Source organism: Seriola dumerili, unplaced genomic scaffold, assembly GCF_002260705.1.
Source record: "Seriola dumerili isolate Sdu_G_001 unplaced genomic scaffold, Sdu_1.0 BDQW01001125.1, whole genome shotgun sequence".
NCBI lineage: Eukaryota > Metazoa > Chordata > Actinopteri > Carangiformes > Carangidae > Seriola > Seriola dumerili.
Window position 1 is genome coordinate 519,871 of NW_019175380.1, and position 14,762 is coordinate 534,632.

The window sequence follows — 14,762 nt, forward strand, 5'->3', positions numbered from 1 at the left end:
TATATATATATATATATATATATGTGTGTGTATGTAGTAAGTAACGTACCGACGTCTGACTGTTGATGAATATAGATTCACTGTCAAGTCAGTAGGATTCATCCACTGGGGACTATGAACAACTAAATGTCTTAAGTGATCCCCTGGTTTCTCTTCTCCAGGTGAAAACCTCCTCATTTACCAGACGAAGTGTCCCTCTCCCCTGGTGCCACCGCGAAGTTGACGTTTCTGGTTCAGAATTAATTAATCATCTCGACAACATTAATTTCTCTCACTTTGCATTTTTGATTTCTGTCTAAATCCCCAAAGGCAGCAGCTCGAGAGATGGAGAGAGCCTGTAAAGACCTGCTCACAATTAGCCAACTCAGCTCAGTGCCTTTGTTGAAACTGCATAATTTCCTCACGGTATAAAGTCAGTGAGACACTGAGGAGCACTAGTGTTGTGTATCAAGATTGGAAAGGCTCCCAGAGTGTAAAGAAGTCTTGTTTTCCATGATACAGTATCAAATCAAGTCTTTACAGCTGCTTCCCAAACAGCTGGAGGGAAGAGGCTAATGTTGAATCTTTTTTAATCTTTATCTAAACCTGAAAAACTTGAGGGAAGCAGCTGTGAGCACATCAATAACATATAATCAATAAGTTTTAAATAGATACAGTGAACCTGTTGGGAAACTTTACATATCTTATTTCCACATCTAGCAGTTACAGATCACCATGAATGAATCTCAGTCCAGTGTTCCCTCTCTTTCTTTTAGCTCTGTGTTTGGTCTCCTCCAGCTCCTGAGGGAAGTCTCTGGCTCTTTAGCTGCTAAATGCTCCGCTGTGTTCAGCAGCTGCTCTCTGACTGAGTCTGTCTGCTGTTGATTACGCCGTGAGAGCGGAGAGAGTGAACAAGGGAGAAGTTGCAGAAACCAAAACAAGAGCCGAGAGAAACCGCAGCGCTGGATTATAATTATTGGGTTCATCGCTACGAGTCTGAAGAGTGTCCTGACCAAGACAACACAAGACGACAAACACAACATACGCTGAAAAGTCAGAATTAAAAACTAATGTTGTTTTTAAAAATCAGGGATATCATTTCTGATACGATCATATAAAGATTTCATCCTGAAACAACCGGAGAGCCGCTCTACAACCATAAAAATAACAAACACTTCACCAAACATATTTTTGCTGTTATTTCTTATGTAATTCAGATGTTATTGCAGCTTCCGTGCACTATAAGTGAACAAATATCGTTCTGTGTTCTCACACTGTGTCTGAAAACCACAGAACAAGAACTACATGTCCGCCTGTAGTGCAGCCGCCGCTGACAGTAAACAAAAATCATTATCTGTTATGTAACTTATTTCACCTGTCATAGATAAAGCACCAGTTACTCTGTCACTGGTCCGTGTGCAGAGGCGAGGTCTGGGTCAAGGAGGATTATGGGAAGGATACGGAGGTCGTATGGGCCTGCAGGCGCCTGCAGGTCCAACAACTGGAGCTTCTGTTTCGAATCCGAACAATGAAGCAGGAAACATCTGCCGGCCTGAGATCCAACAGACACAAACCTGGATCCTTTCCCTCATCCGCCGACAACAACAACACAAGCTCCTCACAAAACAGTCTCACATCAGACTGTTCTGATGCGGCTTCATTCACACAGATGTTAACATCTGACAGCATCCAGAGTGAATCAATGAATCAAACTATCGAATCCAATTCTTATTAATTCATTAGAGTCTGCTTCAAACACTCGACAGGAAATGGTCCAGTCATGTGTCACTTTAAGAGCAAAAGCAAAAGAGTCAAAGGTTATTATGTGTAACTGTTGTGATACAGAAAGTTAAACCAGGTGAAAATATAAGAAATAAAAATAATAATTCCAAAAGCACGAGCACAGTTTCATAAAAACAGGGGGTTCAGTCTGTTCCACTCGGTTCAGCTTATTTTCTGCTTCTTTCTTTTTCTTAAATAATAACTGGGAGAGGCCTCGACCCATCAGGAAGCTGGCACAGTGACACATGATGAATCTCAACCTGTTCTCCTGAGCTTCAGTCTGAGAGCTCAGGCTTGTTACTGCTTGCTGCAAAAAAAGAAAACCAAACCCCCTGAGACCAAACCATCACAACTGGTAACAGACTGTTCGGGTGTATCAATATGAAGAAGTATTTATCAATTATAAATCATTTATTTGCTGCTGCCGTCGGAAACTCAAATTAAAAGTGAGTGTGGAACGAGAGTAAATGGCAGGAGGGTCATTAATATAATTACAATCTATCCTCTCAGGACCATGAATATTTACAGCTCATGTGTCTTTAATAGATCTGTTAATTTTCTATTAATTTACATTTAAGTGTTGAGGAAGGGAAATGTTTACTCTGATGGTGGCGCTAAAGAAAAAGTCATGAGGTCACCGAAGTAATCAGGGTTTATCCTCTGGGGAGCAGGAATGTGCTCTGTGAGGCCAGAAGCAGATTGAACACTCAGACAGAGCAATGACTCATTAACAGACATTATTTTACTTAGGCACACCTGCTTGATTATGACATCACAAGGCTTCAGGCAATATTTGGATTGATACGGTTCAATAAAGATTAGTTTGTATGTACAAACTGGCAGCTTCTCACTATCCTATTATTATTTTACTGTCTATTACTGTAACATGTGTCTACATGTTGTGCTAATGGCATTTTTCTTCCATGCTCCAATAAAGTCATTGACCTGCAGGGATCCCAGATGCAAAACCTCTGGCTTCCAGGATCCATCTGTGGCCATTATTAAAGCTCCTCCAGTGTAAAGGTCTGTGTCCATGTGTAGTGTGATTATAGATCAGCTCTAGCTTCTATATTAATACTGTGAAAGTATCAAAGCCTCAGTCCACAGAGAAATGCACACAGCCTGTATTCAGAAACTGAGCCTTAAAACCAGCCGTCAGGACTTCTGGAACTTTGTGATGTCACAACAAAGCAGTCACCAAGCCCCGCCCACCTGGACCCACCATCCAAACCTTTACAGGATTTGGTTTCTCTGAGTGTTTTTACCTGAAATCTGCTATATTTTTATTGGATCAGTCAGAAAACAGTCAGCCAATCAGAAGAGAGGCTCAGAGCCTCGTCTCTTCTGATTGGCTCACAGACCTGTTGTTACTAGAGCTGCAGAGAGAAGCCTGAGAGAGGAGATGTAAAACTACACTGAGATGGTTTTTATATCTTCTGATGGATCAACACTTCAAATTAAAATAATTAGGACCTTTAAATTCAACAAACATATCCTGGTTTGAGAACTGGGATGTTTTGTAGCTTATTATATGTAGATATAAAGACAACAATGACCCACCTGAGGAGCAACAAATATACAGCCTGTGTGTACATACACTGCTGATGGTCCCTTTCTCCACCAACAATCAAAGCGGGCCAGAATGGATTCAGACATTTGAGCACAAAAGCAGCTCTTCTGCTGCGACCACAGTGCTTTTGATTTGGTTCTCTTTCTTCTAAAAATAGACGTCCGTCCATGTCAAATGACACACCGACAAATCATAAGAGATAGTCCTCTCCATAGACATAGAAAACAATCGATTTGCAAGAGAGGAGAGGGAGATAAGGATTTCCTCTGACAGTCTGTAGACTCGGTTCAGCTTTTGTGAGGCCCACACATGCGACAAAATCCACTTTTTCAGAGGATGGAAAACAAACATCAGATGTTTGCACGAGGCACAAACGGCATATTTGTGTCAGTTAAACAAAAAGCCTTGGTGATTTCACATTTGCTGGATGGCTGCGTGCTCTGATTGTCCCCGCACTAACCAGTAGTTTAGCTGTAATCCTGACAGAAATAACATAAAAACAGACCTACATTCAGAAATGAATTGTGACTCCCAGAGAGGGCATATTTTCAGTCACCACCTTTTATTATGTTCTTTTCCATGCTGCAGCTTCTCTGTCTATAAATGGGTCTAACTAGTGTTTACAACATTGAGCAAATTACAGTGTTTCTGCTGCGTGTTACTTCAGCTGTAGTCGCGTCCATGACCTCTGACAGAGACTCTCAGTAGGATAAAACCCTGACGGGGAGACAAAGTGTAGGAGCAGTGGTGTAAAGGCAGAAGGGGGAAGCTTCTGTCGTATTTCAAACAGGCGCAGACACATGAAATGCAAAGTTTTACGGAGCATTAGTCAGACTGGGTGCGATGCTGTTTAAGCTTTGAGGATGGGAATCACTACCCAGACTGCCTGAGGTGACACTGAACATCCACATTTCCATGACAAGAAGATGCGCAGCCGAGTGAGTGAGATGTGTTTGCACATTTACAGTGAACACATTTTGTCTGAATATAGTGAAAAGAGAGAAAAGCAGGAGGCGTGAACGCTGCCCGTCGTCTCGCTGCAGACACATCTGTTCACTTTAGAGGAATAAAATCCAGACTACTGTCGAACTTGGCTGAGGAGTAACCATCTGATATCCTAATTATAGTGGAACGCCGTCTGGAAAAGACGCAGTTCTGTCGCTGTAAGAACAGACGGGTTTACGCTGAGAGTTCGCTGTCGATCTACACATGACAAGTACCTGTGGCTCAGTTTTAATCATAAAGTGTAAATAACAGCCTGTGGTCCCATTTCTACAATGACTTTATACCGTGAATACAAAACTGAGTCTGTTTCATTAAGATGCTTCACTGCGCCGTTTTCCCCCCGCAAGGGCTTTGATTCATATGTACATAAAGACGGAAAATTATCAGAGCAGCCAGAGCAATCAATTGGATTTATAGGATCAGCAGGGGGTATACAAACTGCACACTAACCCTGCAACTCAAACAACAGACAAAGTATTCCCCTGCTCTCCACTGCTCCTCAGATCCTGATTAGACCTCGATGCCTACACAGCAGTTATCGACTACACTCCCAGCTGAATTAGCCGACTGGACCGCAGCCTGAAGCCTAAACCCTAAAGCCTAAAGCAGCTGTGGGCAGATGACAGGAGGGAGGAAGGATTGTGCTCCGAGAGAGAGAGAAATCTCCTACCAGGAGGATACTGACAGAAACACATGGCCATTTAATTGGACACATGAAGGACAAACACATGCAGCTCAGACTCGAGATGTAAAACTAGAGGGAAAGCAATTTGCATTTTCTTCAAATCAATGACTTGGAGAAAATGCAAAGTCACTGCGACAGAGGAGGATGCCAAAGGCTATAACTTACCGTCAGAAGCTCTTTCTGGAAGGACTTCCTCTCTTTGCTCTCTGTGTTGTTGCAGTCCTCCTTCAGCTTCTCCAGAACCGACGCCACCCTCTCGGGTTCACTGTCCAGCTCCGCGCGGCAGAAATGCGTCAAGGGCAGGTTGATGTACCCGAGGGAGTCAGCAAACGCCCGCCAGTTGCCGATGTTCTCCATCAGTATTGTTCTTACGGAGGCGTAGATGTACGTGAGGAACTTGCAGGGCTTCAGTATTTGCTCCAGGAACAGTGAAGTCGTAAGGTCGGGCCCGCTGAAGTAAATGGGCTTAACTTTGCCGACCACCAGCACGTTCTTCGCGTGGACGAATCCCAGTCTGCCCTGATAGTATCCAATGTACCACTCTTTTGTCCACAACTGGCCCTTCAGCTTGATCTTCTCCTCGCTCAGCAGAGCTACAAAATCTCCTTTTTTGTACTCGAGTAAGTACTGGTTTTTAGTTTGTCGGATGACCGTTTTGATTAGCTTTCCAAACTTTAGGTTGTTTATCCGCCGGTCCTGGAAAACAGGGTACTTGGTGGTGATGGCAAGAGGTGACAAGACGATCTTGCCAACTTCCTTCTTCTTCAGGAAGCGCCGTTGCACTGATGTCTTTGGGCCTGCTTTGGGGGGTGGTGTCGGTGTCTGGACACAAAACTGCGCCAGTATACAATCTTGGTCGTCTTTGATCTGGATTCTTAAGGTGAAATCAGAAACGTCGTCAGCGTTGCGTGAGGCAATGACATAGACGAGCCTGCTGACTTTACCTAGTTTAACCTGGAAGCCCCGGACCACTCTGGCTTGCTCACTAGCCTTTACCTCATAGTTGGCCATGTTGGAGTAAACCCCAACACGGAGGTCCTGCGGTCTGGACAAGACAAACTGGTGCTTACCCCAAAGCTGCAGCGCTACTGGCGGTACAGCCTGCGCCTGTTTGCCAACCTCACTCACCAACAGTGTCTTCGGGGCACAATCGTGGCCAAACATCGCCACGACTGTCTTGAAGGACGGGTGAATATGTTTGGGACCGTACACTCCTAAGGTGATCTTTTTGACCACATGTTCCCAGACCGTGGAGTCTGGAGCTATGGACTTGGACTGAGCCACGACGCACACGTACATGCACGGTTCAAGGTTATCCAGGCACACCTGAACCATGTCGCCGTATATGTAGGCCTGAGGAATGGGAGTGTAAGGTCCCTCTTTACAATCACTCCTGACACACAAGATCTCTGTGGTCTGTCTGCTCTCAATTTTCACCACGACAGACACTTTCATCTCCAGGGTAACGGTGGTTTTGATCTCCATGTTGCTGAGTTTGATCTCCACCACGGGGCTGACGGTGGTGCAGCGATCATTGTTCAGCTCTAGCGGTGGGTCCAGCAGAGCTTTGATTGAGATCTGCTGGGTGTCCCCTAGGGCCACATGGCCCTCAGGTATGTGGATGCTGATGTTGGTGTCTGGAAGCTGGACAGCACCTCCTGAGCTGTCCAGCCGACAGACTATGTTGGTTTCCACCGGCTGCGTTTGTCCCCAGCCTGGATTCTGGCCCAGGGAGTCCAAGTCGTGGCAGGACCTGGCCAGCTTGCGGTGGGTGAGCCACGCAGTCCGGAAATCCTCCCTGCTCTGGAACTGCTCTGGTGCCGGCGCTTTCAGGCCTCCAAAAAAACCGGTGGAGGCCTGAGGGGCGTCCGACTGAGCCTGCAGGATGGACAGCTCAGACAGACTGTAGGAGCGTTTGCTTCTAAAAAACGGGTTGTCCCTGCGCAACGTTTGCCCCACCCCCACCGTGGGACTGAGAGGGTTCATGTTTAAGACGCCACTGCCAAAACCATTGATGTCGGCAGTGCTGCTGGTGGAGTTGGGCACTGATGGAGCGAGCGTGTCAAACAGAAGGAGGTCGACTGATTTCTCATTACTGTTCTGATCTAGGGGGCTCTGAGGACCCCCGTTTAGGAAAGGGTTTGTAGAGGAATTGGTTGCTGCGAAAGGGTTTCCGTTTTGGAAGGTGGTTGGTTTCAGAATCACCCCCGCCCACTCCCCTAAAAGGTCCATTTCTTTAGCCGCCTCCTCATTACAGTCTCCCACAGTGTCAATCATCCCACTGTCGCTGAAGGACGAGTCTCTGTAGTTGATGGGCTCCACGTATGCTGCAGGGATGTAACCCATTTCTGTGTTGTTGTGGGCGTACCACCACTCTGCTCCTGATGAGTCCAGAACGTAGAGGCGGTCCCCTTTGGAGAACTTCAGTGTGGTGAAGCTGGATGGGCAGTAGTCCTTTATGGCAACGACTTCCCTGGCAGCACCGAAGGAGGCGGTTGCGTCCAGGCGTAAGGCACTGGGAGAAGGCACTGTGAAAATAAAAAGAATAACATCAGGTAGAGATGGATGATATATCAGACTGTGACTTTGTTCTGTTAAATGCATCTTTCAGTTTTTAGCAGCTGACCTTTGACATCGGTGAGACTGGCTTCTGACACTCCTTCGCTGAGATCGATGAGCGTCCCTTCAGACTTGCAGCGAGGCAGAGAAGTGTTGTTGTTGGTGGTGGCTCTGATTCGATGGGCGGCCATGTTTGGACCCGTCACTGTGCACTACTGTGCCGGTGTGTTCAGGCTACTCTAATGGGTTTCCTTCAACTGGTGGCCAAGTCAGACATCAACAGCCTCCCATGGTCTCTGAAAGACACAGGAAATATTGGATTATATTCAATAAAACAAAGAAAGAGTTGCACTGTTTTAAAAATCTACCTTTAAGTATTTCTTTATATCTTGTTATTTATTATCTAAAGGTCCATATTTTACATTTTTCCAGTGTTTTATTTGTTATTTATTGCTCTGTGCACTGAGCGCTTTGATACAGTATTAATATAGAACCTAGACCTGCTTTATAATCAAACAACACATGGACATCTACTTTTATACTATATGGACCTTTAAAGGTTAATGTCTTCAGTAGGAACCAATGAGCTCGGAGCTGACAGCAGCAGAGGAGGGAAGTCAGAAAGTACTGCTCTTTCCATTGACAGTAATTCACAGTAATATCACCAGCCTTATCATTTAATAGGGTAATTACTGTGGAGGATGTACTGATAATGTATCATGTTCTGGTTTTGTAGCAGTTTTAATTTGAAGAAAATAGTTGCGTGTCAAATGAAGAGCAAGTATGTTTTACAGTTACTGTACCAACAGCTTTGCAGTTAATTATGTATATTTAAAAAACAGTAAAGTTCACATATGAGGAATGGTTCACTTGATCATGTGTGGCAGCTCGTACCAGAGTCAGTTCTTCCTGTGATGCTTTGAAAACGGCTGCACTTTTTGTAAATAATGAAACGCGCTGCAGGTTTTTAAATATTCATTTTCCACTCCGTTTACCAGCGTGTTAACGATCACAGAAATCATGTATCATGTAAGGAATAAATTGATATGAATAAATAAACTGATATCCATTAATCAACATTAATCAAACATCTGCATTTATAAGTCAAGCAGCTGAAACTCTGCGTGAAATTATTTTGTTATTCTGTTTAGACCGATTTTCTAATCCTCCTGTTGGTCTTTGATTCTGTGCGTGAAGAGCCAAACTCCTGAGAGGTGGCTGGGGGATCAAAGTTATTTTAGAAGGACTTTAATCACAGACAAATTTATGCACATCCACTTCACACTGACAGTTACTGCTTAGTTTATGTTGATTTGTTGCACGTTAAAAGCCTATAAGCAACAAACTGAAAAACATTCTGGATTCAAAGTGGGTTGAAAATCAGAGGTAAAGGGCAATGAACAACATCAACAAGACACATTTCAAAAAGGCGAGAAGGTGGGGTGTCAGGACGTTTGAGTATGATGTTTAACACAGAATGATCTCCAGTTTAAAGCTCCTCCAGTGTAAAGGTCTGTGTCCATGTGTAGTGTGATTATAGATCAGCTCTAGCTTCTATATTAATACTGTGAAAGTATCAAAGCCTCAGTCCACAGAGAAATGCACACAGCCTGTATTCAGAAACTGAGCCTTAAAACCAGCCGTCAGGACTTCTGGAACTTTGTGATGTCACAACAAAGCAGTCACCAAGCCCCGCCCACCTGGACCCACCATCCAAACCTTGCAGGATTTGGTTTCTCTTAGTGATTTTACCTGAAATCTGCTATATTTTTATTGGATCAGTCAAAAAACAGTCAGCCAATCAGAAGAGAGGCTCAGAGCCTCCTCTCTTCTGATTGGCTCACCGACCTGTTGTTACTAGAGCTCCAGAGAGAAGCCTGAGAGAGGAGATGTGAAACTACACTGAGATGGTTTTAGGTTTTTAAAACCACAAATATATCTTCTTATGGATCAACACTTCAAATAAAACACAGAAGAAGAAGAAAACATGGAGGTTTAACAACACCTTATACAGTAATACAATAAAGTGTCATAGAAACACTGGAATAACTGTGGTTTGTTGTTTGTTTTTTGTTTATTAGTTTGTTATTTGTAACGTTTCTACCCATCATGCCTCAGCCATTATGTGCCTAACAGTTAGCTTTTATCCAGATTTTATCAACACCACTGTTCTCTGTGTAAATATGATGACAGCAAAAAGAAGAAGATGAAACAAATGGGTGAAGAATTGCAAACAAACAGCAGATGTGGGTCAGTGGAACACACATGGGTTTGAGAGACACCACCAGGCTTTTTAGTTCAATCCATAATTCATAGTGGTGTCAGCTCAGGGACGACACGCTGCACGGAGAGGAAGACGCTGATCGTTTACTACTGACTCACTGCTGCAGCAGGAAGCATCCAGCTGGAGCAGATCTGAAGAGCCTTGCCAACAAAGGCCACAAGTGTTCCACTCAATTAACACCAATTTATATCTTTATATTATATAATGTACCGATGCTGATGGAGAGAGTCTCAGGATCCTGGCTTGAGTTGATCGGAGTTTGTTTTGACAGTTTAATGTTATTTATTTGACTAACTGACTGTTAGGCAAAGAGGCTTTTATAACAGCAGACCTTTTGCAGGTGTCACTGATAACAATAACAATGGCTCTGTTGTAATCCAGTGTCCCAGTGAACTGTGATAGTGAGCCAGCGTGCACAGTGCCAGGACCCTGAAACTGGAGCAGCTAAATGGAATTCAGCCGCCATTCGTTTTTATTATTTACACCTGTGCTTTTGTCTTCAGTGAAAAAAGGCCTATTGTGTTGTGATTATGTGATTTTATCATGGTATGTGTTCACACAGTTCTGTTATATAAGCATCTGTCTGTGCATGTTGTCATTAAGTTTCTCTGGAGATGCTAATGTTGCTCCGCTGGTGGGTTCCACCACTCCAGGCCAGGCTGAAATATCTCAACAGCTTTTACTGGATTATCATGAAAGTTTTGTACAGATGTTCATGTTCCCCTGAGGATGATTCATCCAGTGTCAGAATTCAGTCAAAACTTTCAGTCTGTCCAGTTTGTTTGTTTTGGTTTATTTGATATTAGCATTTAGTGCTCAACAACATGCTAAACATGCTAAATTGAGATGGCTAGCATGGAAAACATTATACCTGCTAAACAGCAGCATGTTAGCATTGTCACTGTGAGTATGTTAGCACGCAGCTGTTAGCATTTAACTCAAAGCACTGCTGTGCAGAGCTGCTAATGTGGCTGTTTAAACTCTGTCAGAACTATTGTGTTACTACAGTGTTTATACCTGATCAGAGGCAGAGTGAGTCACACACAGGAGGAGATGTTATATCATTTCATTCATATACTAACATGATATGGATTTAACCATATCAGCCATGTCTAGTTTAAATAAATCTCATTTACTGTGTTTTATTGTTGTCTGTGACGCTCTGGTGTTTGTTCCAACATGTAAAAGGAGGACAAAGTGATGCTGCAGTCACACCAAGTTCACACCGTTGTTCCTCTTGCTTCATATAAAACATTCACACAGTCACACACAGACTGAGACAGCTCAGAGGCTGACGCTAAATGTTTGTTTCAAGCTGCAAAACAAGAAGTCCCCACATAACAACTTCCCACTGTCTTCTGTTGATGTTCAAGACTGCAGAGGAATTATTCCATTACGCTTTTAAAGCCGTGACCAGCTCATTGACTGAGGCTGAGTTATTATTTTGCAGGGTCAGCTACTTTCCTGCATGTGACACTCTATAAACCTCACAGTGGCATCACAGCCTGCATAAGACTACACTATTGACCAATATGAACTCATGATAAATGTGTATCCACTTATATGTTGCCAGAAATGTGACCGAGAGGCAGAGGAGGCGGAAACTAAAACATTAACCAGAGAGCAGAGGATCTATTTCACACAGTGAATGCGTTTCTATTGTTTAGTGCATGAGAGAGGATATCTCCAGGCTCTGTGGCTTACCACTATAATGCTGCTAAATGATTTCCTGGGCATCAAAAATCCACTATCAGCAAGTGTAACAAGACTAGGTCTAACCCTCGTACATGCCTGGACCACCTCTGGTCAAATCCTGATTTTATAACCGTGACGTCATCTGATAAAATCACCAAACATATAAATGAAAGAAAAAGACTGAGCTGTGATTTCAGCTGTAGGCTGAGAGAGTTAGAAGAGACACGGGAGGAAGACACACAGCAAAGGGCCACAGGCCGGACTCGAACCCAGGCCGCCGCAGCAAAGACGAAGTCTCTCACACAGAGCACAGCCTCTGTTTGGATCCATATGTAGAGTTGGTCATAGTCATTAGTACGAAACCTCCCTCCCTCTCTCCTGCTCTCTCTGTCTTATGTTTAGTTATTCCTCTGCCTCCTTTTAGTACTAATGATACATGGAATCAAAGTAGTTTATTTGCTGTAATGGAGGCTAGGCTCAGTGTACTGGAAGTGCTCCTCCTCTTCCCTGCAAGACCCGAGCAGCCGGGAAACCAGAGTGGCTCGGCAATCAGATGACCAGTGGTGGAAATATGATCAGTCAGTCAGTCAGTCAGCGACATTCCAGATTATAGAGCAAAACATCAGTTAACTAAGCCTGTAACTAACAGATGTATTTATCAGCCAAATGATTATTATTTTTTTTAACTATTTAACATAACTATTTGTTGTTGAGGTTTGACATTTCTGTTTGATGAACGACCTCACAGTCGCTTTAATCAATATTTTTCTAATAACAATGTATCAATGTCAAAGTGAAATCAATGTGAAAGGAGTCTGTGGTGTTTGATGATCCCACAGAGAATCATCAGCTGAACCTGCAGCTCTTTACAGTGAGACTCAGCTCAGTCAGAGAGCAGCTGGTGAACATGGTGGAGATCAAACACAGAGCTAAAAGAGGGAAACACTGGACACAAGCACCACAACACATGATCATGTTGATCTGTAACTGCTGTGTAAACAAACAACTGTTTGCTAACAAGTTCATTATGTCACTTAAAACGCAATGACGTGTTGAAAGTGAATAATCCACCCTGACGTAAAACACTTCATGGCGACAGGTTATTTTCAGGTATTTCATGTGCCTTTAAATTTAACTCCATGTTTGTACGTAAACACACAGGCCCGACATGTTTCTGCCCCACAGCTCCTCTGCTCGGACCTTTAGTTGTCCCTAAAGTGCAGGACAAACACTTGAGGCAGATTTTATCTTTTACATTGTGTGTTGTTGAAACAGCCTGACAAGGATCTGAGAGGAGCAGAGTGTTGACATCTTTACATGTAAACTTAAAACTCCTTATTTTAGCCAGACGTCTGTTTAAGTTTTTATTTGATTTTCATCTTTTAGTTTCTTTTTGTTCTTTCTCTTATGTTTATTTTATTTCCCCTATAATTTTCATTCACTTCAATCTTCTGACATCTTCTGTTGTGGACACTAAGTCATTATTCTACAGTTTTTTTTATTTCCACTGTCATTGATTTCTCACTGCAAGCTGCTGTAGCCTGGATAAACGCACAGTACAAATAGTTTGATTGGTACAAACCCAGCTGTGTGCTCATCTATCAGCGTCTTTGATCTAAAAATATTAGTATCACATTCAATAACCCACGCTCCTCAGACCCTGAAGGCAACTCTGTCATTGCTAATTCCATCCCAATGTGAGCACAACTCTGCAACCTCGACGGCACCATGTCTGGATCTCATCTCTTCAAAGCAGGGGGGAGGAGTGAGGGGTGAGGAGGGGTGAGGTGAGGTGAGGTCAGACGTAAACTCTGGGTGGTCTGTGGCAGCAGCAGCAGCTATCTAAACCTCCAGCCTGACCACCCTGCGCTGTTTAACTCCCACCACAGAAGAACAATTGTGGGCGGGAACGGCTCTGCATGTAAATCTTAGAAAAGGACAACAACGACGAGAGAAACTCCACCATGCAAATCGCCACATGTTGCCTGGTAAGACGGCGCCCGGAGAGGCCGTAATGAGGCTCAGCCGGCTCCTCTGTTGACAGCGTGTCAATAAACTCTTTAATAATATTTGTGCAAAGTTTAACCGTTGGCACCGACTTCTATATTGTGTGGAATTAACATTTAACAATATTTCATGCATCTCATCGGGGTGGGGGATGGGAGTCGTCTGATGTGAGTACTTTCCTCCGAAGCTCAACAACATAGAATCGACCTCTAACTGTTGATATTGTTCACGTTGGTGCGTCAGAGTCTTTGAGGATCTCATGTTCAGACCCTGGAGCCTGTCTCACGGAGAACGTTCGGCTTCATCGGGCTCTGCGAGGTCACCGGCTTCACTTCACCTCTGCAGAGAAAAAAGTCCTGCAGACTGATGAGACGAGTCGAGGCTCGATGGAGATGTGTGTGACCAGAATGCCGCATGAACGGGTTTCTGTATTCAGAGCTGATTCTCGGGGAGCAGAGGCTCATCATTAGAGCTCAGTGTGAGGTTGTGAAGAAAAGTCTCTCCACCAGGTTTGAAAAGACGTTAATCAGACTGAAGTAACATGTTGTTTCACTTCAATCGTTCAGTCTGACATCGTGTTCATCTAAGATGATTCCAGTTTGGGAGGGAGGTTCATCTTTGTCCAAACAAGTGTCATATTCATCCCATTAGTGTAAATCTGTTTCCTCAAACACACGTGCTGTATGTTACAGTCGCAGTTTGTGTGTCTTACTCCTCAAATGCATTTAAAGCGATAGACCAGGTTGTTTGATGTGTATGAGGTACTAATCTATAGTCAGCGTGTTACCTGCAGTAGATTCAGATCAGCTGCCAGTTTAGAGAAGCAGCAGGAGCTGAGTGATGAGCTGCTGAGGACGGGGTCAGCAGAAAAAACTGTTTTAGCCACTTTAAAAAATACAATACAGAAAAAAAACTAATATCAGTTGAAGTTAGAGCTGCACAATTAATCGAAATATAATCGAACTCACAATATGGAAAAGTGCATTATATTGTGGTGCTACAGAGACGCTCCGACCTACAAATCTTATTCTCCAGGTGTACAGGAAGTTTGGTACAAAACCAACAAAAATCACATCATCATTTTTTTAATTTGTTGTTTTTTTATTTGCATATTGTGCAGCTCTAGTTGAAGTACACGTTTTATTTTGAAAATTTTCACCATGCCATCAAACCACTTCATCTGCCGTCAAACAGCC

The 14,762-nt window shown here is 43.6% G+C and overlaps 1 protein-coding gene across 2 annotated transcripts in view; it reads right to left on the minus strand.

Annotated features, from left to right (window-relative positions):
• Positions 1–14,762, minus strand: part of LOC111237989 (SH3 domain-binding protein 4) — a 37,758-nt gene that overhangs the window by 8,293 nt on the left and 14,703 nt on the right. For both annotated transcript variants that reach the window (XM_022767328.1, XM_022767327.1), the window contains exons 2-3: positions 7,648–7,876; positions 5,187–7,549 (exon numbers count right to left, since the gene is read on the minus strand). In XM_022767328.1, coding sequence (XP_022623049.1) covers positions 5,187–7,549; positions 7,648–7,771 — 2,487 coding nt within the window. In that variant the 5' untranslated portion in view covers positions 7,772–7,876. The remainder of the gene's footprint in view (positions 1–5,186; positions 7,550–7,647; positions 7,877–14,762) is intronic.